Raw genomic sequence first — 25257 nt, 5'->3', positions numbered from 1 at the left:
GGAGAGGACAGGGGAACCCATGGCTGATATGTAAAATTAAAACACAAATATCCGTATGAAAAAAAAATAAAATAAATATATTTTTAAAAAAATTATGCAAAGAAGACATACAAATGGTCAATGGATACATGAAAATTTTCATTATTGCTACTCCTTGAGGAAATGTAAATGAAAACTGCAATAAGAATAAGCCAATGAAACATTACACCTGTTGGAGTAGCTTTTATCAAATATATGAGACAAATGTTGGTGAAGATATGGTTAAAAGAGACCTAATGCACATTGTTGATGGCGTGTAAATTGGCATAGTCATACAAAAGCATATAGAGGGATATTAAAAACTTTTTTAAAGGGAAAAAAAGAAAAACAAACAAAAAAGGAAGAAAAAAGTTTCCTATTTCCATTCATTTGTAAAATATGGATAAGAATGCCTGTGAATAAATAATATATGGGCTTTGTGAATATTGTGCAAATATCAGGTATTAATATCTACCTCTTCTGGGGCGGTTGTGATCATGACTGCTGTGCCACCTGCTGGACAGGACTCAAATTACACTGCTATTTGTGTCCTGTGTCTACATAATCCTGTTAAGGTTTCTCTTGGGGCAATAAAGGACTCTGTTGATTGGTTTCACGGAAATTATTTAGGAGAAAGGAGTTCAAACATTACCTAGTAAGCATTAACTAAGTGGAGAGGAGCAAAGGGACAAGAGAAGTCTTCACTCCTGTCCTTGGGAAGGTGAGGGTCATGCAGTGTGTTACTGAACCTCACTGGGCAGATCTTGAGAAAGGGGCAAAAAGAACACGAGAGACAGAAGGTAACAATGTGGTCAAAGCACAGCGAGGGAAGTGCCTTTAATGGTGAGATGCCTTGTAATCAGACCTCGGCCGGCTAAGGAAGGGGAGGTGGCAGGGGAGGTGACGATGGCGATTAACAGCCCATGTTCACAGCCCTTTAGTGTGTGCCAAGTCCGTTTGAACATCTGCCCTGGGGGGGGGGGGCGTGTTTATAGCACAATGTTAACACTGTGGACTGAGCTAAATCTGTTGTGGTTGATAACCGCTGCATTTGACATTCATTTAACTTTTCTCTCTTTACTATTTTTTATCTTAAAATAAAACCTACTTCATAGGGCTCTTGTCAGGATTGTGTTTTTCAAGTGTCAGGTACTTCACACTAACCAGCAGTTAGTAACTGCAATAATCAGTAGCTATCATAAGATATTATGTTACCCGTGAGGTAGGAATACTATTGTGTCACAGAGGAAGAGATCAGGTAAGTGGCTGAAGTGGGGCAGTAAATTCTACACATTTTAAAGAACTGCAGGAGAGAGACTTCAGCCTGCAAAAATAGCCTGGGCCCTAAGAGTTAAGAACTCTCAATTACAGCCTTACATTTGGGTTTCATACAGTGTAGGCGTTGGGAAGCCACTGAAAACCCTTCAGCTGGAGAGACTTTAGAATCAGTTTTATTTTTGAGAAAATTTAGACCTGCTGAGTTAATTCACATGGCTCACAATCAATGAGTATGATTATAACGACAATAAAGATGTGCTGAGTGCTAGCCTATGAAGTGCTGTGGAATATTAAAGCTGTGGAAATGTAAAGCTGTGTTACATTTATGTTGTGGGCTATTACTTTAACTATGTAAAGCTGTGTTGCTTTTTTTATGCTGCATTTGTTTAACTAGGTAAAGATGTGTTACATTTGTTTTATCTTGTCTGCCTAAGGCATCTGATTGGTCTAATAAAAAGCTGGATGCCCAATAGCTAGGCAGCAGAGGGCTAGATAGGCGGGGCTGGTGGACAGAAAGAATAAGTAGGAGGAAGAATCTAGAGGCGGGAGGGGCGAGGGAGAGAGAACATGAGGAAGAAAGGGAAACTCCAGGGTCCAGCCAGCCAGGCAGCTGCCAGCCAGCCAGACATGAAGGAAGCAGGAAAGTAGGACATACAGAATGAAAGGTAAAAAGGCCCAAGGTGAAGTGAAGATGAAGAGAAACTGGTTATAAGAGCTAGTGGGACAAGCCTAAGCTAAGGTCAAACATTCATAATAGGTGTCCACATCATGATTTGGGGGCTGGCAGTCCAAGAAAGCTTGCTACAATGAAGTATGTGGAAAGATTTTTACATTGCATTTTGGTTTTTAGAAAATAATCTGTAGGGGGTGGTGGGATGGCTCAGTGGGTAAAACTGTTTGCTGTACAAGTCTTATGATCTGAGTTTAATCCCAGAGCCCATGATGGGCAAAAAATCCTGCAGTGGTCTCCTGACCTCCACACAAGCTCTGTGGCATATGTGTGCCACCCACATACATTACACACAGTCTCTCTCTCTGTCTCTCTCTCTCTCTATGTCTCTCTCTCTCTCTCTCTCTCTCTCTCTCTCTCTCTCTCACACACACACACACACACACAAAGAAACTGTTGGACAAATCACATCATTTAAAAAAATTTGTGCGGGGCGGTGGTGGGGCACACCTTTAATCCCAGCACTCGAGAGGCAGAGCCAGTCGGATCTCTGTGAGTTCAAGGCCAGCCTGGGCTACCAAGTGAGTTCCAGAGAAACCCTGTCTCGGAAAAAAAAAAAAAAATCGTAACAAGATGGCCCTTAATATTTTATTTCTAATGTGTTTTAAGTGGAAAAGAGTTTATATAGAGTTTATATGCTTTTATTCCACAAGCGCTTTGCAAACACTACTTCCAACTTTCAGTGTTCAGAGGGTATTACAGATGGAGCACGTCAGGATCTGAGTGTGGAGGTAAGAGGTGCCAGGACACAGTGCTGGTCAAGTGACAGGGCTGAGCGTCCGACTCCAGCTGTTTCCCCGAGTTCTTGCTCCTCCCTCCCAGTGGGTGGAGAAGACATTTTAGGACAGGAAGGTGCCTCTCTCAAACCATACTCCAACAGTGGCATGTGAAGAGCAAGGGTGGGGCCCAGGGCTCTTTCCTTGAATGCAAGGAAGGAAATGATTCTGAATCCTGGGCACCTCTGGTCATCAGCTGAGACTGTGGAAGAGCCCAGCAGCCAAGAGTTCTGGGGAATCCACTCTGTGCCAGGAACCTGGAATTGTGCAACTAATAGTTCCGACCCCACACAATCATAAAGAGTAAGCCCCTTAGAAGTTATGACACTCTCCTTATCAAATAAAGCGATGGGCCCATGGCAGAGCACAGAGCAAAGATTTGTCTTGGGGGTCATGTAGCAGCAAATGGCAATATTTGGAATCTATGCCTTACCGGGATTTGACTCTTTAAAATCCATGCCATGGTAAAAAGTGATGGACAGAAAAAATCTTTTCCCAAAGTACAGAGAGCACATGGAAGAGGAAGTTCACAGAGGTCCAGGAAGCTTCAAATCCTGGAGACAGCTCAAGCCAGCTTTTCAGGAGCAGGCTGGCTACATTGGTGGATTTATACCTTCTTTATGTAAATGATGCAGACCTTGTATTTCTGCAAGAGACCACACAGGAGCGGAAATGAGAGCTGCAGTTTCCTCACCCAGGGTTTGTTTGATACAGAAACAGGACTTTTTGATTCATCAAACGACACAGCTCAGTGCTGTGGGAACCAACGGCTGTGTGTTAAAGGACCTGGCGTTAGCCCCTGTTCTGTGTATCATTAGGCCCTTCGGAACTTAGATTTTGTTTTCTCATCTGTGACATGAGACATTTGTGTCCAGTTATCTGGAAGAAATCTTTCCAGCTCGGGCAATCTATAGCTACATCTTTTTATGGCCCGAGTTAGATTTTTTAAAAGACTGCTCAGCTACAAGAAGCTTCTACTGCCTAGAATCCAGAGTACCTGACTACTTGATGGTGTGCTGGGTCAAATGCAGTTTTCTACCACACTAATCTCTAACCACAGATGTTAGACTGACCTCTACCATCTGAGGGTAGACAGGTTTTCACATGGACATCACCATGACACCTACTCTGGCTTTGAATGTGAGTTTTTCTACCCAAGAGATCACTATTATTTGGAGGAGAGAAAAATATAAAATGTGGTCATTGAGTCTCTCAGTTTCAGCTTCCTCATCTATAAAAGTCTGTAAAACAACGACATCCCTTGATTGTGAGTTCAAATAAGAAATTGTATAATACCCAGGATAATACCTGGCATACATTTCAAATTTACTACTTACAGTCCTGCCCTTTCACTGACTTTGGGCCTTGTCTAGGCTTCCATCTCACGTGGGCTTCTGAAAAAACAAAACAAAACAAAAAACAAACCAAAAAACTTCTTGTTACCATGTTTCCAATCTTGCCTCTGCAATTTCATTCCTTTCAATAGCCAGAGTGATATTTTGAACATAAATTAGTTCATACTTCTCCCTTGACTGAAAGCCCGTCAAGAGTTCTCACTGAAAAACTCAAACCCCTCCCAATGGGCACAGGTCCCTCTGATCTGACCCTTGCCTGCCCCACTGTGGCCTCCTCTCTTGCCATATCCTCTGCTCAAGCACACACTGTTCTCTGCCTCATTATGACTCGGATTCCGGTCTCAATTTACATATCACTTCTTCACAAAGACTTTCCTGAGTAATTTTCTCTCAAAGATCTTCCTGTCCTCATTATTCCCTCTCCTAATGATCTCATAATATTCCAGGATATACACAATTTACACTTATTTATTTATATGCCCTACTCCTACCCCATACACAAATAGAAGCATTTTTAAGCATAGGGATCAAATTCATTTTACATCTGTCTTACTCTTTACGTAGCACAATCTGAAGATGTGGTTCATAGGGAGTATTTATTAATGACTGGAAGGTGGAAACTCAACCAGTTACTTTCTTTTCTTTCTCCTTCCTTTACTAATGAAATGGTTTGTATCTAACAAAAAAATTGTCTCATGTGTTGGGGGTTATTCACTTACCTTAAGAGTGATGGGTGTGATATTGGGAACTGAGATCTGGGCTTAAAACCCAGCTGTGTGATCCAGGACACCTTCCTTAGATTTCTGAGCTTGGTTTCTTATTCATTTAATGTATAGTTTAGCATCAATTTAAAAAACCCAATATGAAGGTAAAATGAAAGTGTACGGGAAGCACTTGTTATTGCAAATAACGATGATTCTGAGTACTTCTAGGTCTACGGTATAATACTTTTGTTTCACAGAAGACATCGAAATCTTGGGCTCCAGCCCTGAAATAGGCTCCGTTTCTCTGAGCCTCATTTTCCTCATCAATAAATAGATTTACCATTCTCTTCTTACTTACCATACAAGGCCATTAGGGGGCTTACACATCTTGCATGGACAAAGCCTTGTACGTTGGAAAGGGCTTTATGTAAAAGTAAAGGCCTATTTTTATTAATCCCTGGCTCACCTCCCAAGATGGCTCTGGGTAAATAAGATAAGGTTGAAGTAATGTTCCAAGTGATTAAAGCCAAGGAGAGAGCTTTGGACTGGAAGCCAAATTCAGACCTGACTCTCATGGGGCCAAATCTCTGTTTAATTCCCAGCAAAAGACTATGCCTCAGAGAGCTGAGTAAAACAGAGGAGAGAGAAGTCCCAAAGCAAGACATGGCTTATTTGCCTGCTCTCCTGTCTGCCCATATAGAGGAGGACTTGGTAGGTCTTTTCCTAGGCCTAATTCTCTTGGCTCTTCCTCCCAGGCCAGGTATATAGACTTACTAGGAGCCCTGAGAGAAGAGCATCTTATTAGCTAAACTGGTAACAAATGGCTTCACACCTCTTCACTACTTGTCCTTACTCTGGATTTCATGAAAACAGATTTTCCTGGCTATCCAGGGAGGCAGTGTTAAAGCACACAGGAACAGCACGTGATCTGATATAACCATCCATTTATTTGCCTGTTGCTCAGGCAAGTTCTAAGCATCAAGCATAGAACATGCAAAATGATAAGAGATGCTGCATTATAGGATCTCCACTACCATTTCCAGCTAGTGGTATGCTTAACCACTGGCTTTCCCAGTGTAGTTCTGACATGGATGTTGGTCAATATTTTAGTATAAGTAACATAAAATGAAACAACAAAGGCACCTATTGAAATCCTGATTGATCTATATGAATGATATAAATGGTTTGTTGAAAATGATTGTTTCCAAATACTGTAAAACTATTTACTCGATAGTGTGTGCATGTGTATGATGTATGTGCTGAGTACGGGTGCAAGTCTGCCAAGGTTTGGGAATGTAGAGGTCAGAGAACCACCTCAGGAGTCAGTCCTCACCTTGCATTTTGGCTTGAGACAGGTCTCGCTTGCTGCGCACTGCTGTGGAAGGGCTAGTTGGCTACCAGCTTCTGGTGGTTCTGTCTCTGTATCTCATTTTCCTGTAGGCATGCACTGGAATCATGGATGGTTGAGCTACTGCATCCGACTCTAGATGGGCTTCAGGTCATCAGGCTTCTGACAAGTGTTTTTTACCCACTGAAACTTCCTTTGGTATGTGATTTTCATAATATAAGAGCAGTAGACACAAAATTATTAACACTTTCTCTATCACTTAATCTTAAGTCTAGATGATTAATAAAACAAGCCATAATATGTAGTATTTGCCAGTTTCTGCTATTACCAATTTTATCACAGTTTTAAATTTTGGTAGTCATTTTACATTTTGTTGTTGTTGTTGTTGCTCTATACTTTTGTTATCATACACAACCGTCGCTTAACTCAAAGTAAAAAAAGATTTATATCCGTGTTCCTTCTAGGAATTTTACAGTTTTAGCTTTTACATAGAAGTCTTTGGTCCATTTTGAGTCTGTTTTGCTGGTAGAAATACAGTTGTCCTGGAACCACTGTTGACAAGACTGATCTTTTTCCACTTATAGCAGACACTATAATTGAAAGTGTTCAGTTCAAAACACTTGAAGTACTTTCGTTGTTTAAAAATGATTGACAGTAATTTGGACATTGATTGCTTTGTTTTTGTGTAACACAGCACGGATGGGTGACTATTCCTTGTTTGTGAACTTGGATCCATTTCCAACATCTTGTTCTTTGTATTTCAATGACATGACATAAAATAAATCTTAGAACTGTTCTGATGGAACTTTTTTTTTTTCTGGTCTCACTTTCTCTAGGACACATTCATTCTTTTGGCCACAATTTCTTCACTCAGGTCAGTAAGTTTGTCTTCACTAAGTTCCTCTGGTTACATACGTTTAGTCTCCCAAGTGGAAGTAATGTCCAAATTCCTATTCTCAAGTATTTATTTATTTTTCTTTTTTGAGACAGGGTTTCTCTGTGTGTCTTGGAACTCCCTCTACAGACCAGACCGGCCTCGAACTCATTGAAATCTGCCTGCCTCTGTCTCTGTCTCTGTCTCTCTCTCTCTCTCACACACACACACACACACACACACACACACACACACACACACTATAGCACATGTGTGGAGGTCAGAGAACAACCTTGTAGTTGGTTCTCTCCTTTCACCTTTATGTGGGTTCTAGGGATTGACCTCAGGTCATCAGGCTTTCTGGGCTTTTCCCTGATGGGCCGTTCTGTCAGTTCCTATTTCTTCTGTAATTGCTTTTTTTTTTTTTTTTTTTTTAATGATTTGTTTTGTTTTGTTTTTTGAGACAGGGTTGCTTTGGAGCCTGTCCTGGAATTTGCTCTTGTACCCCAGGCTAGCCTTGAACTCACAGAGTTCCACCTGGCTCTGCCTCTCGAGTGCTGGGATCAAAGTCATGCGCCACCACCGCCTGGCTGATATTTTCTGTTTAAAGATTTATTTGTTTATTATGTATACAGTGTTCTTGCATGTATGCCTGCAGGCCAGCAGAGGGCACCAGATCTCATTATAGATGGTTGTGAGCCACCATGTGGTTGCTGGGACTTGAACTCAGGACCTCTGGAAGAGCAGCCAGTGTTCTTAACCTCTGAGCCATCTCTCCAGTCCTGTAATTGCTTTTTACACTCATGTTTATCTTGGAGCCTGATCACTTTTTGTTTCTTTGCTTCATTTCACTTTTTAATTTTTGCCAATTATTTTTGTAAAATGGCATATTATACTACTGGTAGAAAAAAAGACAACACAAGATCTGCTTTGCTGTGTAAGATCTGAATTGCAGGTGTGCAGTGATTGATCCCTGACAGACTAAAGTGAGGTGCCTCATAACCAATCATGACGTGCTTCTGTGACTTACATGGTGAATTCTAAAGAGCTAGCAGCCATGTTTATACCTTTGCATCTACTTTTAACTAATATACTATGAGAAATGACATCTGAATTATGTTGGTGGAGGACTGGTGTTAAGCTAAACTGTGGAAACTGAAATTCATGCATTTCAGAACTGTGCAAAGCAAGCATTATCTGCATTTATTACCTTTCTTCATATAATTCAGTTATATTTCTTTATATAGCTTAGTTAATGTTCTTAAACTATAACTTTTAATAATGGCCATATTTAGCCAGATGCAATGGTGCATGCCTGGAATCCCAGCATTGGCAGGCAGAGACAGAAGGATTAGGACTTCAAGACCAGACCGCTTCAGCTCCACAGTGAGTTCAATGCCAGCCTGGGTTACATGAGATCCTATCTAAAACAACACAAAAAGGAGCTGGAAACATTGCTCAGTATTTAAGAGCACTGGCTACTCTTGTAGAGGACTGGATTTAATTCCCAACACCCATATAATGGTTCACAACCATCTGTAATTCCAGTTCCAGGGGATCCAATGCACTCTTTTTTTTTTTTTCCCCCGAGACAGGGTTTCTCTAGGTAGTTTTGGTGCCTGTCCTGGATCTCACTCTGTAGACCAGACTGGCCTCAAACTCGCAGAGATCTGCCTGGCTCTGCGTCCCGAGTGCTGGGATTAAAGGTGTGCGCCACTGCCACCCAACCCGATGCCCTCTTCTGATGCCCTCTTCTGACCTCCATAGACATGAGGCACACATATGGTACTTATACACACATACAGGCAAAACACCCATACACATAAAATTAAATAATTTAAAATAATTAATTTTTTTAAAATTTGAAGATAGAGTTGATGGGCAGAATTGCAATTTGATTTAGCTGTGTTACTATCATGCAATAAACAATCACTAAATAAGATGCAACAATTTAATACTCTCTAGAGCAGTGTTTTTCAACCTGCGGGTCATGACCCCTTCAAGGGTCAAGCGACCCTTTCACAGGGGTTGTCTAAGACCATCAGAAAACACAGATATTTATATTATGGTTCATAAGAGTAGCAAAATTACAGTTATGAAGTAGCAATGAAAATAATTTTCTAGTTGGGAGTCATCACAACATGAACGGTATTAAAGGGTCGCTGTATTAGGAAGGTTGAGAGCCACCGCAGTAGAGTGAGGGATGATAAAATGTTATAATATAAATGTAAAAAAATAAAAAAATAAATGAAACAGCTCTCATGAATCAACATGAGCTCAGAATAGCCCACTATTTCATCTCAGGCTTTTTATTTTATGATTCCTCTCTTTCTTTAGCCAAACCACATTTTTACACACACACACACACACACACACACACACACACACACACACTCACTCAAAACCACTGTTTCCCCTCCTCTCTGTTCCTATTGTATCAGATCATAGTTAGCACTTAGTAGTTGTAGAACTGAACTGAGTTCACCTTCACAGACTTATTAGAACCCTAGATAGAAGGGCATATTTATTAGCTAAACTGGTAACAACTATTTTATACCTCTTCACTGCCCATCCTCACTTTGGATTGCCGTGGGGTGGGGGGTGGGGGAACCTCCTGAATGTCAGGGAGGCAGCGTTAAAGTACAAGCCTTTTGCTTGACTATCAAGTAAGCTTGTGGGTCTTCAGGCTGTAATGGATGCTGACTATCTGGATGGTGTATATTTTACTACTGAACTGTTTTTATTTGGTTTTCTGACAATGAAGGTATATATGAAAACAGGAAAGGATATAAAGAGATATTAATGCCTGGCATGTAGCTCCATGACAGTGTACTTGCCTAGCAAACATGAGTCTCTGGGTTCATTCCCTGCCCTTATGGGGGAAAAATAAAAGAAAGAAAATGTAAACTTTGGAGTTGCTAGAGGTAGAGATAAGGAGCAATGATGTATAAGGTTAAAGGGATGGAAAAGGCAAGAAAATATAGTCTTAACTGAAGGCCTACTATGTGCCTTAAACTTCTAGATAACCTTTACAACTTGATCCATACAAACAAGGGGAAAAATGGGACTCAGAATAAGTGACTCCCTCCCTTCAAGCAGCCTGGTGTGGCTATTTGAACTCATATCTGTTCACTCCAAAGTGCTGCACTACACTGCACACTGTACTGTCCACCACACTGTGCTACAATCTCTTTACATGTGTGTAGTGCAGAATCGGGTGGTAGGCTAAAGGAGTCCTGCTGAACTGGATGTGCAGAAGTAAAGCTCAGAGATTCCCCAACAACCTCTTCCACTGACCAATCCTCCTTACATCATTAGAACTTCCATTTCCAGTCTCTAGCCCCAAGATCTTTCCACTGTACCACACCCTTCTGCTTCATACACAATTCTTATGAAAAGCACATCATAAACATTCACCAGTATCAGGAGTATCTTAATGCTTTCACACTGGAACCAGAGGATGGCAGTATGAGTCACAACAGGCACAATGCTAATAACAGTAATTATGTTTGTGGCAATATTCTCATGTTATTAGTTGCTCTCTTCTGACATGGAAGAGCACGTGTTACTCACACTGTAAGTGGTCCCCATTGTCTGCCCATCCCTAGTGGTTGGCACACATTCCCACTCTGAGTGTGGGAGGAGGTGTGGCAGTGCCGAGCAGCACAGAGATTTGCAGTCAGACAGATCTGTGCTTCCAGTCATCTTGGACACAGAATGTCATAACGCCACCTCTGAGAATTTTAGTTTCTTAATTTGTGGGAATGTTGAAACAGCATGCTTCATCCTTCTCTTCAAGTCTGCCCCTCCTTCTCTGCTCTGTGTTTAAAATAAACTCACCAAGTTTCCCAAGCTAGAAACTCAAGTGTCAACCTTGACTTCTCTTTTTCATTCAGTTCCTTTTTCTTTTCCCCACATGCCAACCCAATCGTGAGTTGGATGGTGCTACCTCTAGAAACTTGCATTACAGCTCTACTCTAACTTGGCTGGATCATTGTTGGCATTTTTGAAAACATCTTTAAAGTAAGAAAACTTTATACAAGATAGTTGGATTCTCACATTTGCTTCTAGACTCAGAAATTGATTCTTTTTTTTTTTTTTTTTTTTTTTTGGTTTTCGAGACAGGGTTTCTCTGTGTAACTTTGCGCCTTTTCCTGGAACTCACTTAGTAGCCCAGGCTGGCCTCGAACTCACAGAGATCCGCCAGGCTCTGCCTCTCCAGTGCTGGTATTAAAGGCGTGTGCCACCACTGCCCGGCTGGGAACCAACTCTTGAAAACTGTCCTCTGACCTCTGCACAAAACACACCATGGCACACATGTGCATGCTCATGTGTGTATGTGTACACATGCAACTCAATAATTTAATTACTTAGAATGATGTTCAGGTCTTGCTCATGGAAAGACCCTATAAGCAATGGCATCATAGAGGCAGCGAGGTATGCTACCTAGCACTTACATCTGTTTGTTTAGCCAGGTTGGCCTTAAATTTACTACCCTCAGACTTACAAGAACTTGGGATTATGGTTGCATGCCACCATGTCTAGACCTAGCATTTCTGTTTTAAAAAGCATTCTCCACTGATACATTTACAGCACAACCCCTGTACCTAAGGCTCAGGGAACATCATGGAAGACAGGACAGAAAGACTGTAAAAAGCACAAGACCAGGAAAACTGCTGGGAGATTGTATCTCCTAGAAATGAGAGGGAAGCTTCACCTCAACAATATGGCTGCTTAAACAAGACCTGCAGAAACACACCAATAGACACGCTAACACTGAAGGGGAATCACAGGGCCACATCCACATACAAAGGACAACAGGCAACTAAAGGAAGCCAAGAGTGGGAGAACTAGTCTTCCCAGGGATGGGTCTCCTAACCGGTTATTCAAAACCAAATGGTGAGTCCTGAAATCATATACATATTATATTTACATATTTACATATATATAACAATAACAACCAAAGAAAAAGAGTTCATGGTTTCAGGGACGGGGAGGGGGCTGGAGAGAAGAAAGGGAAGGAAAAAAGATTTATATATATATATTTATATGTATATGTAAATGTATATGTATATATATGGTTTTTAGAGACATGGATTTTCTGTTGTAGCCCTGGCTGTCCTGGAACTCACTCTGTAGATCAGGCTAGAACTCACAGAAATCTGCCTGCCTTGCTTCCAGAGTGCTGGGATTAAAGGTGTGTGCCACCACTGCCTGACATAATTATAATTTAAAAAATAAAAAAATTAAAATTATAGCAATATTATATACTATATATACATCTACATATATTTATTATATATACACATCTATCTCTTATTGAGATAGAAAAAAATAGAGAATAAGAGAAAGCATGAAAAGCAAATGTGGGTATGGGTGAAATATACATGAGATTTGGGGGTACTATTTTTTGCGATCTTTTAAATCTAAAATCATTCCAAATTATAAAGTAAAAAATTCCCATAAACATATAACATTTCAATTATTCCGCTCTAAATAGATGTACCTTGGTACTAGAGAGATGGCTCAGTAGTTAAGAGTTTGTACTGGTCTTGCAGAGGACTAGATTTGGTTCTCAACACAAATGCCATTGGCTCACAACCACTTCTAATTCCATCCCCAAGGGATCTGAAACCTCTGACCTCCACACACATTAACACATTTATTAAAAATAACAAAATTAATCTTCAACTGTACTTAATTTATACATACATGAAAGACAATTGGAACCATATTATTTTTTACTTTATACTTTTATTAATTTGGAATTGAATCATGAGCAGTTTTCAATGTCATCTAAAATACTTTGAAAACAATTACTGCAGGCTGGAGAGATGCTTAGTGGTTTAGAATGCTCACTGCTCTTGCAGAGGACCAGCGTTCAGTTCCCAGCACCTACTTGAGGTGTTTCATGGCCACCTGGAACTCCATGTCCAAGTGATCTGATGCCCTCTGGCCTTCTTGGGTACATGTATGCATGTGGTGCACATAAACTCACAAAGGCACACACATATGTATTTTAAAAAACAGATTAATGGATGAACACTATTTTTGTGGTGATAATGTAATGTACTTAATTTATTTTATGTTACCCTCATATTTTTATGCCAACATTTTATCTTATAGATAATATATTTATATTATTATGTAATAAAATAAACATATATACTTATTTTGTATATATTTATCTATCTATATATCTTTTTCTATACTTTGGCTACTTCTTTGTGTTCAATTCCTAAACTAAAATTGCTTTGTTTTAAAAATATGATTGTGTTTGTGTGTGTGTGTCATGTGTGGAGGTCAGAACACGTGCAGGTCAAGGGACAACTTGAAGAAGTCAGTATTGCCCTTCTACCATGTGGGTCCCAGACCATCAGGCTTTACCCACTGAGCCATCTTGCTGGCTGCTTTGTTCATGTTTTTGAGACAGTGTTTCTCTGTGTAGCTTTGGAGCCTGTCTTGGAATTCTGTGTGTAGGCCAGTCTGGCCTTGAACTCACAGATCTGCCTGCCTCTGCCTCCCAAGTGCTGGGATTAAAGGGATGTGCCACCACCGCCTGACTGCTTTGTTCATTTTTAAGTGACTAAGGTGGCCTAACAAGTTCCCAGATGTCCCTAGGTTCCTTCTTCAGTTTGGGATGCTTAACTGACTTCTGGCCTGCTCTGGGGCTTATCTGCTTTACAAGGCACGGAATTTCAGGTGTGAGAGATCACAGTTGTCAGTAGTAGACTAGGTTCCGTTCTGGGCTACACATCTCAATGGGAATTCTTATTTTAGGTCCTGAAAATTGAAGGCAAGGCTTAAAAAGTCACTGTGCAGGTAGGATGTAGGCTATGTTGAGTTCAGCGTAACAGTACCCATGCTGAGGCCAGTTCTAGGGATACAAAGATGATTCAAACACTGCACTGGCCCACAGACTCACAATCTGATAAGGGAGACATACAAGTAAATATGTGTTGACCTCGTATTGAAGAAGAGTTGTAAGTTGGGAAAGTACAGGGCTAAAAAGAACACAGATGAGGTTTTATGTTTCACTTTCAACAAAATTTATATAGTACTCTTGTACACAAATATAAATTTATTCTTTCTTCCCTTCCCTTTTCCCTTCAGTTAACTTATAATTTATCCACCAACTATCCTAGACCAAAGGGGAGGGGAGAGCATAATAAAGACAAAACAAACAAAAAATGGGAAGCACAATCTGTTAGGCTTTGTGTCTAGTAGTGAGTGATAACAATTTGGACCAGGCACCTGGTGGATGATGATGTCGTTGGTATCTCCCTTCCCCTGCTTGAAAAATTTGAGATGGGACTATAGTGTATTGCCTACATTGGCTCCAAACTCCTGAACAATAGCGATCCTTTTGCTTAGCCTTTGAAATAAACAGATACACAGGTGGATGCAAGCATGCCTGGCTTCACCCAAAGTTTAAAGAGCAAAGAAAATTCTATTAGGGATGATCCTGAACTCCCTTGAAAACATTCTTAGAATACTGGGTTTCTAAAGGATGTTTATGGTATAAAGACAAAAGTGGGGCATTCTACCAGAATAGGAATATACTTTAAAGTGATCGGAGAGTGGTGGAAATCACCGCAAAATCGAGAGCAGGGTAACCAAAACAACTGGCAGCAAGCTGAAAGGGTTAAAATAAAAAGAGATCTTTGGTAGAAGGAAGGAAGCAGGTCAGAGACAGGCCAGGAGCAGAGAGTAAAATAGTCATGGAACGAAATGGTAGCAGACAACAGGATTTTTTTTCTTAGTTTGCTGATTGATTAACTGTGTGGGTGCGGTGCATGCATGCCCCCTGTGGTAGCGGGCTTTCTCCTTCTACCATAGGGGTTCCAGAGATGGAGCTCCCATCACCAATTGGCCCTTTACCCACTGAGTCGTCTGGCCAGCATATGACAAGGAGATGTTAAGCAAACCACTACCAAGCAGTCTCCATCAGCAACAGAGTTTGAAGAGAAGAAAGTGTGAGGCAAGAAGAAACTGGTCCTGGGAACAAATGAGTCACCTTCATGTAGTAGCTCCACCCTAGATGTCATGATTATTCATAAACAAGTGCAGGTTTTCTGCAGTGTTAGTGAGCTAGGCTTAGAAAGGACAGTGCTAATGTCAGGTTGCCAAACCGACCTAAATCAGAGGGCCCAATTCTGATAGCAAACTTTATCAACAGTAACTTACTCTAACAAGGTTTTCTAATATTTCAGAAAGGACGGTTATTAGATAGGAGACAGAAGGAATCAGAGTCTACTTCCAGCTTTTCCTTCAGTTGGAGGGACTTCACAAGTAACATGGTGGTACCAAGGTACTGGATTCATAGAGATGTTGTGAGGATGAATCACAGTGTCCTTCTGAGCCTGTTTCTGTTGTTATAAAAAGAGGATAGTGAATTTTTTTTTTTTTTCTGCAATGTGACTCAGAAGTATGTGGCAAAGGAAGAGTTGGGACTGCACAGGAACAGCTTTCATTGATGAGAAGGGAACTGGGAGGTTATGTTTTCTCTGGGTGGCTGCTCAATTATTACTTGAACAGTTCCTGAAGTCCTTATGTAATTTTCTCATGATTTGTTACTATTACGCCATAATCTAAGGTAACAAGATTGTTTATAATATTTTCATGCAGAAAAATGTAGTGATTCTATTTTGATATCTGCTGTGCAGCAGAATGTCAAAGGATCCAGGATATTAGGCTCTCTTCTTCAGTGGAGGATTATATAAATGCACTGGTGAGATTCAGGGAAACTTCCCTTAGACTAGGGATGATGAAAAATGACCTTCTGATTACACACACACACACACACACACACACACACACACTCACACTCGGGGTAGGGGAAGTGTGGTAGGACAAAAACAAATGGGTACAATCTCAAGATTAAGAATGACTACGTGTTAGGGTGTTCTGGAATTGACAAAAATTGCAACCGTAGGCTAGTCCTTCCATCCCTAACCTTCACAATCAGCTAGGCAGGCAGGAGAAAATAGAGGTTCAAAACATTACATAACTTGTCAGGGTCATAAAACTACACATGATGTAACTGGGGCCAGTGGTACCAGGATCTGCCTGGCACCAAAGTCCTTGCTCGTTCCAGTATAGCACCCAGAAGAAACAAAATAACAAGCAAACAAAAACACTGTATTTGGGAATTTGGGGGCCTAAGGGATTTCGAAATTTTCTTCTTTTCCTATTTCTCTTCTGACAGTCTTTGGTTTCTGGTTGTGACGTTAGCGCCCTAGAGGCTGGGCAAGATCAAACAGGAGGCATCTGTAAACAAAATTATTACTTAGCCCTCCATACACCCCCAGTTTCCCTCCTTCAGAGTCTTACCTAGGATTGGGTAAGGGGTGGATGGTGCAGAAGTGGTAGAGTAGTGGAGGTGACCAGGGTTTTAGGTTAGTAAAAGCAGGATTCTCTTCTTACCTTTAAGTTGTTTATCAATTTCAGGACAACCCGTTGCTTATTCTCTTCTCTTGGTCAGCGTTTTATTTATTCCCTATTTTAGGGGGAAGGTCAGGGCTTAAGGGGTTCTGTAGCAAATTTCTGTAATGAATCTGCACAGTAGCTCCAAAGAAAGTTAAGGTTAAAGATGGTTCCTTTATCTGTTTTGGGAAGGGATTGTGCACGTGCTTAGAGAAAGATAAAAGGAAGATTTGTTCTGGGTCACTCTCCTTTCATACCGACGCACTGAGGGGATTAAAAGGGACCCCCTGTCTCCATGAGAAACGAACCGAGATTCCCTCACGTTCCCGCTCTCCGGTGCGGGTTCGAGTGACAAGAGCATTCACATACCTTCTGGAGGGAAGAAAGGTGCTGGGGTCTGACGGGGGGGGGGGGGGGGGAGCCGACAGCTTCCGGCTCCCGGGAAGCCGCGTCAGGGGCGGGCCGCGGGCGCCGGGCGGCGGACGGCGCAGGGCGCACGGGGCCCCCGCCACCCCTAGGCCGCGCTGCTTCGCGTTCCCAGCCGCCCGTGCTCGGCGCGGCCGCCGCAGTCCCGGCGCCGTAGCGGGACGTGGGGTCCAGGGGGCGCTGTGGCCCCAGTGGCGCGGGCAGCTGGAGCGGCCACCGCGGCGCCCGAGGCTTCGCCGAGCCCGTCCGCCCGCAGCGCCCCGGTCGTCCCGCCGTAGCCCGCGCCCCCGGACGCGCTCGACCGCGCTCCCCCGGACCCGCGTGGCGGAGGCGACCCCGGAGCCGATGCGGCTGGAGGGGCGCCGGGCCTCAGCCTCCGCCGCAGCGACCGCAGCCCCCTCTGGAGTGCGAGGCTTCGCGGCGGCGGAGCCCTGCTGAGGAGGACGCTCGCGGCTGACGGACGACCCCCCGGGCCATGGAGAGGCGGTGAGTGAGGCGCGCCGCGCTGCGGGGCTCGCCGGCTCGCGCCGCTCAGGGGGCCCTGGCGCCAGCTCCCGGGCCGGGGCGGACGGAGCGTCCTGGCACTGCGGCCGCCGCGGGCACCCCGCAGCTCTGGGGCCTCGGCCCTTTTTCCGTGGGTCCCCATCACCACCCCGGGAGGCTGGAGGCGCGCGGGGGGCGACTAGGCCCCGCGCTGCCGAGAAGCCCTTGCCCGGGCCTGGGTTCCGGCGCGGCCGGGTCCGTGAAGACCGGGCTGGCCGCCACACCGGTGCCCTTCGCGTTTGTCCCGGGCGGGGCCGAGCGTGCCTTCCTTCCCAGGGCCCTGGGTGCACATCCCGGAGGGAGGCCGAGGACGCTTGTTTGCAAACAGCTTTGGCTTCCCTGCGCCGCGTCCCGAGTCCTGCAGAGCCACCCCCTGGGTGGGGAGTGGTGAGTGGGGAGGTGCAGAGAGTGCGGGGGGCCCCGCAGCCCCTGATACTCCAGGAGTAGCATTCACGCCTTTCCTGCTAGAGACAGCCTTTTGCGTCTTATTTGAGGTGAAATTTCATCACCTGCCGCTAGCTCATCCTTTCCTCCTTAGGTTACATCTTGTCGGAGAAAGCCCCATCCCATCTTTGCCACGCTAAGTTTCCTAGCTAAGCACACACAGTTAAAAAAAAAAAATCTTTTATGAATATGTCTTTCCCACCTTCAAAGAGACAGGAAATGTTTTAATGCTTCAGTCCTTGGTACAGAGATGTTCCACCCAAATAAGGAACGGATGGCAAGAGAATTTTAAGTAGAGCTAATACCCTAATAGCAAGGACCTGACGAAAATGGAATAGAGACTCAATAGTAAAAGGAAAATGACTTGTTTTGGTAATAATGTAAAAAAAAAAAAGTGATTGTAGTTTGATACCACAGGTCAGTATTGGGGTGATTCTTGTTTATGATGTGATTACAGGTTATTCTTTATTTTTTCTATTATATAGGACTTATATATACATATAGACCTTTGATTCGTGAAAATGTTTATATAGTAAAAAATTGGGACGCACAGAGAGGTACTGTATTGGCTTTCAGTACATATTTAATAACCTGAGAGCGATCACTGATAATGTCATAGTACATTTTGATGATCAAAGTTTAAAGTGAGATTGTAATGATGGTGACTTGTAAAATTATTATTAGTAGTAGTATTGGTATTAAGTTAATAATGCTGACTGGTTCAATTTACAGCCAGGCATTTGTTTGGAATTTATAAAATATGTTACTGATTACTGTTAACCATCAGTTAACATGGGTAGTTTTTTAAGACTCCTGACTTAACCTTCCTGTACATGGAATCTCCGGAGATCTAAGGAGGTTTAGTGTGGTGAAGAATTTTGAGGATCCAGTGTGTTAGGTGTTGCAGCCTTGGCTTTGTCAGATTGTGTGTAAGCATTTCTAACTGTAAGAAGTTGGCTTGATTAGATATTTTGGTTAATTTAGGTTTGAAAAGTCTAATTCTTTTCTCAGTGTGTCTTTAAAGACCAATATTAGAATCAGTTGGGAGTGCTGATTTAAAATGTGATTCCTGGTCCCCTAAATCAGAATTGTGGGGATAGCAGTAACTCAAAGATGGTGATTTTTATCCTGATTCTTAGTACTACTGAATTTGAACATCACAGATAACAGTTAAAAGGGATTTGCTTAGGTGAACGAAAGTATCAGCTCTCTAGCAAAACCATTTTAAGTAGCTTACAGATGTTTCTCATAGCAACAGATAATGGTTTTATAATGCAGATAGAACAACTGTTTTGAGGGACAGCAGTTTCAGTCAGCAAACATTGAGAGCCTGTAATGGCAATGTTCGGGAAGGCTGTCTGGGCATTCATCCTGGCAATTAATAAACTTCAGTGTTGTCTGTAAAATGCAGTTGGTATTATACTTAATTTGGAAGGCTTTAGGAGACAGCATCTGAAGAAAGTATTGTAATGTATAAAAAAATTTTTTTGTTTGTTTTTTGGAGCTGAGGACCGAACCCAGGGTCTTGTGCTTGCTAGGCAAGCACTCTACCACTGAGCTAAATCCCCAACCCCATAATGTATGAAATTTTTATACAATGTTAGCTATTAGTAATATCAGGTTCTGTCTCAGGTGTTCTGGGAAATACAAAAATGACCAAGGCTTCTGCTAGCAATTAGCTAATTGTGGAAGCAGGACAAGTTTAATTAACTGTTACGAGACAGGGTCAGAAAGGTGTTGTAATTGAGTACAATGAGCTAGATCTCATCCAGTATCTTGCCCTTCAAGAGCTTTGGTAAGGGATGGGAGGTCACTCAGTGGAAGAGGACTTGCTTAGAATATACCAGCCCCCTGTTTAATTACCAGAATTGAGGGAAAAATTCATACGTAGTATTCCTTCCTTTTCCAATTCCTGATTCAATGTTTTCTTTAAAGAAATAATGGCAAATATTGCCTGGAAAGTACTAGTTTTATATTAACTCCTTAGTGAAGAAAGAACAAATGAATGAGTTGAGAGAGTCCCATTTCTTCCTCTGTTGCTAAGCTATCACTTTTATTCCATGCACTAAAGTTTGTTTGGGTCCCCTTATATGCTGGCCACAGACTGGTTGATTGCAAGATACAAAGCTTGATTAAAAGATAATTGCCTAGATTTTAATTTCTTTTGTTTCTAGGAAGTGCTACATACGTGTTTTATGATTATTAACTGTGTGGCATGCTGTGGTGCAGAGATGAAGTCAGATATGAACAGGAATCCTTACCTCTTAGAGCAATGTGACACTTAGATTCTGAGCTTCGCATATTCTCTTGGAGTACTAGTACCCCTCCCAGGGAAGTAGAAAGTTTCTGTGAGATGCAAGTGATCATAGACACTGCAGAGACATGTTCATTTCTATTCTTCCTTCTGGGGAAAAATAAAAGTAAAAGCCAGATCTTATATATTTCTGTGTGACTTAAACCTTGGTAGCTTTATTTATTTATTTGAGACTAGTTCTGCTTTTGGATTTTTTGTTTTGAAAAATTTGATGGAAAAATATGTTGATACTAGCAGTACACATATTTTCCATTTCATCTTTAGTTTAATAAACTAATATTCCGGATACCTAAGATATACTTGTTTGTCAATCCACTTTAAGTTTTATATTATTATTTTGTATTTGGACAGCAGTGTGTCAATTAGTGTATAGTGTGTCATTCCTTTTTGTTTTGTTTTTTCCAGACAGGGTTTCTTTGTGGAGCACTGGCTGTCCTAAAACTAACTCTGTAGACCAGGATGGCCTCAGACTCACAGATCTGCCTGCCTCTTTTGGGATTAAAGGTGTGCGCCACCACTGCAAGCTATAGAGTGTGATTCTTAGTGTGTAGTGATAATTGGAAAACACCTAGTTGCAGATACTGAACAGAAGTAGTTCATGTGCTTTGTTTAGTTTAAGAACTGAGGAATATTATTCAAAATGTAGACTTTTCCTTATAATCTGTAGTGATGAGAATCAGAATTCTTATAATTTATCATGTGTAATATAATTTTATAACCTATTATAACCTTGAACAGTCTGTTCACACTCTTTTAAGTCTTAATTTATTATTCTATAAAATGAAGCTAATAGTACATATTTTGTAGGATTATTATAGGGATTAAGTGATATAATATATAAACCAGAGCTATAGTTCTGTTCCATAGATAAATAAGCATTACTCTAGAAATAGAAAATATATTTTTTAAAAACTTTGAGTTTTGAAAAAGTTTAAAAGATCATTAATTATTTATACAGTTTTCTGCTAAGAAATAAAGCTAGCATGATTGATTGTAAAGCATTACTAATTAAGCTGAGACAAGTTCACAGAATCAGTATTTTGATTATGTAGTTAATAGAATGTCTTATACTTTATCATAAATTTTACTTAATGAAATTATTTGAAAATGCTATTTATAGAGTAGTTTTCATTTTATAAATTAGGTGGTCTTTTGATTTTTTTTTTTTCTTTTGAGACAGAGTCTGACATAGCCTAGAACTTGCAACTGTAGCAGGCGATGATCTTGAACTTCTGATTCTCTCATCTCTACCTCCCAAGTGATGGGATTATAGCTATGAATCACTATGTCTGGCTTAAATTATTTTAAATAGTCCAATTTACAGAACTGAACTATTATAAAGTATTACAAAAATTTAAATGGTATGTGTATTTTCAAAACTTTAGGGAAAATAAGATGCAGGTAAGATCTCTAAGGGTATCCATTAAAGTCAAGAAAGAGTCTTTTGAGTTTTTGTTACACAAGGGAGAGATAATTTAATGCACATTAATAGTCTTGAAGCAATGAAGATTGCTTCTACAACCTTAGCTGTAGAGACTTTAAAAATAGAAAATGAAGAGTACATGTATTTCAGTTGAGTTGAGAATATTAGGGAAGGGTGTTTTTTCTAGTGATTTGTGTCTTGAGATACGGTTCACATACACATAGTTTACCCATCTGAAGTATAAAATTTAATGGCTTTTACTATATTTAGCAGAGTTGTATAAATGTTATTACTCTTTCATTTTGGAACATTTTCATCACTCCAAACTGGTATCCATTAGTAATCACCCCAGTATCTTCCTAATAACCCAGCTCTGGGCAAACACTAATGGGTTTCTGTTCTAAAGAATTCCTATCAATTCTGAACACTTTATAATAGAATCATATAATGTGATTGATTTATTTCAGTTAGTATAATTACATTTTCAAGGCTCAATAATGAATCTACAGCTTATTTCTTACTATTGCTCAATAATATTCTGTTGTTTAGATATACCACATTTCATTTATTCATTCAAAAATTTGGGTGTACTTTTAATTTTTGGCTGTTATGAATAATGTTAGGGAAATTTGTATGCAAATTATTATGTACATGTATACTTTCATTGCCTTTGGGACATATGTAGGAGTAGAAATGCTAAGTTGGGTAGTATCTCTGTTTAACCTTTTGAACAGCCTGGTTGTCTTATTAAGTGGCTTATTATTTTATGTTCTCACTAGTAAGTGTGTGAAGGTTCTAATTTCTTCACATCCTCACCAACTCTTGTTATCAATGTTTGATATAACTACCCAAGTAAGGCCGGTTGGTGAATCCCAGCACTGGGGCGGGGAGGGAGACACCAAAACTACACAGAGAAACCCTGTGTCAGCAAAAACAAACAAACAAACAAAAACTACCAGAGTAAATGTAAGGTGGGAAGGTGAGACTTTATTTGAATAGATTCATAACTTGTTTACAGTCATTAGGTAAATTGTTGAAGCTTTTGCTTGGTGACAAAATGCCAGATTTTTTGATGATAAGAAGTGCTTTGGGCTTGAGAATAAAAGCTATGTACTTTTAGTGAACTCATTAAGGAGAACTGATTAACCATATTAGGTGGTGATGGGAATGAAACAGGGACACCTTTTTTTTTTTTTTTCTTCCCATGCTGGCTTGGAACTTACTGTGTAGCTCAAGCTAAGCTGCAGGGATTCACTTGCTTCAGCCTCCAAAGTACTTGGATTCTAGGCAAGCACTACCATGCCTACCTTAAAGAACATTTATTAACAAAAGACAACTGTAAGCCCTACGTCTTATTTTCCTTTAACTCTGCTAAAACATTTCTAAAAATTTACAGCCCGGTTGTATATTAACATTACTAAGCACCCAAATCTGACAGACTTTGTAATGATCGTCATTACCTATCTATGATGTATACTTCTATATAAACATAGATTAATTGCTAGAGATAGTGGTGGGCACCTGTAATGCTAGCATTTTAGAGAATGAGCAGGAAAATTGTGAATTGAAGGCAAGTCTGGGATATGCAGTGAGACATTGTCTCAAACAAAATAGCAAAACTATTAGTCAGTATTCTTTATTCGTATGTTTGCAATATAACTCTATATTTTATTCTACATTCAAAGTATTGAAACTTTTCTGTAATGTTTTGTGGGACATATTTCAAATTAACAATGATTTGGCTAACATTTTTAAAGTTTTGTTTTTTCAAAAAAGTTAGGAAATACTGCAGATAACCATTGTGTGGTGAAATATTGTGTACCCTAATAAAATTTGCCTAGAGATGAGAGGACAGAACAAGCCACTTGATTAAACATAGAGGCCAGGAAGTGGTGGCACACACCTTTAATCCAGATGGATCTCTGTGAGTTCAAAGCCACCCTGGACTCCATGAGATTGATTCAGTATAGGAGAGAAACAGAGCCAGTGGTGGCACACACCTTTAATGCCAGCACTAAGAAGGAAGTGATATGGCTGGGCAGAGAAAGGTATATAAGGCGTGAGGAGACAGGAACTAGAACTTCTTCAGCTGGAACCCTTCCGCTAAAGCCTTTTCAGGCTAAAGAGGCCTAGAGGTGAGATGTGGCTGTGGCTTGTTCATTTGTCTCTCTGTTCTTTCAGCATTGACCCCAATATCTGGCTCTGGGTTTATTTTTTATTATTAATAACACCATTTAGCAATTCATTTTACTCCATTGTTTTAACACAGAGTACTCGTTTGGAGTCTTCATTATGCATCATACATACTATTTTCCCATTTTAAGATTACTCTTGGAGATTTTGGTAAGATGACCTAAGTCTGTAATCCAAAAATGATGCAGGAGGATTGTGAATTTGACTACATCCTGGTCTTCCTAGTGAGGCCCTATTTCAAGAAGCTAAGGGCTGGAGAGGTAGCTCAGCAGTAGTACAGTGCTTTCCCAGTGATATGCAGGGTAATGGGTGTGATTCCTAGCACTGGAAAATCCCTTTAGTATGCTGAATTTAAACTGAACAACAAGAAGAGGAGGATTGCTCTTGAGCTGCCATGAATGCCACAGTTTCCATGTAAAGTTATAAAAAGCAGCAATTCTAGAGCCTTTTTCGTGGGACTCATGAAAAGCATTTTAAAAACTTTTTTGGGGAGGGACTCCTTCCTGGTCCTTCATCAGCCTCCAGAGTGCTCAAATTATAGGTGGAAGCCACCATGCCAGGCATAGACCTGTATTTTTATGTGGAATATGTTCTGGTTCTTATCTAACTTCTCACCTTTGAAGTGGTATTTTCTCTGCCAGAATTTGTTTAATTAAAATAAAGAGTAAAAGTGTATGTTTTTATTACTTTATTATATTATTTTTTATTATTTATTATTTCTACTAATATTTTATTATAGCATAATAGTCTGTGCTAAAATTCATATAACCTTAACAGTTTTTTTTTTGTTGTTTTTTGTTTGTGTTCGTTTGTTTTTGGTTTTTCGAGACAGGGTTTCTCTGTGTAGCTTTGTGCCTTTTCTGGAACTCGCTTTGTAGAACAGGCTGGCCTCGAACTCACAGAGATCTGCCTGCCTCTGCCTCCCGAGTGCTAGTATTAAAGGCGTGTGCCACCAACTCCCAGCTAACAGTTTTTTTTTTGTTGTTGTTGTTGTTTTGTTAACATTTATTTATTTGTGTGCAGGTGCATGTTGGTGACCATGTAGCATGGTGCATATATGGAAGTCAGAGGCAACTTGTAGGAGTTGGCCTTCTCCTTATACCATGTGGGACCCAGTCATAAAACTCAAGTCTTCAGGCTTGGCAGCAGGTGCTTTTTACCCAGCGAGCTATCTCACTAGCCCTTTTTGGGTTCTTGTTTTGTTTTTGATACAGGGTGTCAAATAGCCTTGGACTCAAAATGTAGCTGAAGATAACCTTGAACTTCTGATCTTTGCCTTTAGCTCCAAAGTGCTGGGATTGTAGGCATGGGCTGTATGTGACACCTGGCTCATGGGGTGCTAGGCATCAAGCTCCGGGCTTTGCACATGTTAGGCAAGCACTCTACCATCTGAACTACATCTCAG

At 40.9% G+C, this 25257-nt stretch overlaps 2 protein-coding genes across 4 annotated transcripts in view; one reads left to right on the top strand and one right to left on the bottom strand.

The window, feature by feature from the left end:
* Positions 1–2617: 2617 nt before the first annotated feature.
* Positions 2618–20223, bottom strand: LOC118577958 (translation initiation factor IF-2-like). Its single transcript, XM_036178588.1, has 3 exons — positions 20184–20223; positions 16879–17851; positions 2618–3448 (listed from the first exon to the last, which is right to left on the bottom strand). Exons 1-3 carry the CDS (start codon positions 20221–20223, stop codon positions 3421–3423), a joined length of 1041 nt encoding a protein of 346 aa, XP_036034481.1. The 3' UTR covers positions 2618–3420.
* Positions 16962–25257, top strand: part of Zfyve9 (zinc finger FYVE-type containing 9) — a 150011-nt gene continuing 141715 nt past the window's right edge. For all 3 annotated transcript variants that reach the window (XM_036177819.1, XM_036177817.1, XM_036177818.1), the window contains exon 1: positions 16962–17421. The gene's annotated coding sequence lies outside the window, so the exon portion shown is untranslated. The remainder of the gene's footprint in view (positions 17422–25257) is intronic.

This window comes from Onychomys torridus, chromosome 2 (assembly GCF_903995425.1).
Source record: "Onychomys torridus chromosome 2, mOncTor1.1, whole genome shotgun sequence".
Classification (NCBI taxonomy): Eukaryota; Metazoa; Chordata; class Mammalia; order Rodentia; family Cricetidae; genus Onychomys; species Onychomys torridus.
The sequence above is the reverse complement of the archived record's forward strand: the minus strand, read 5'-3'. Positions and strand labels throughout refer to the sequence as shown.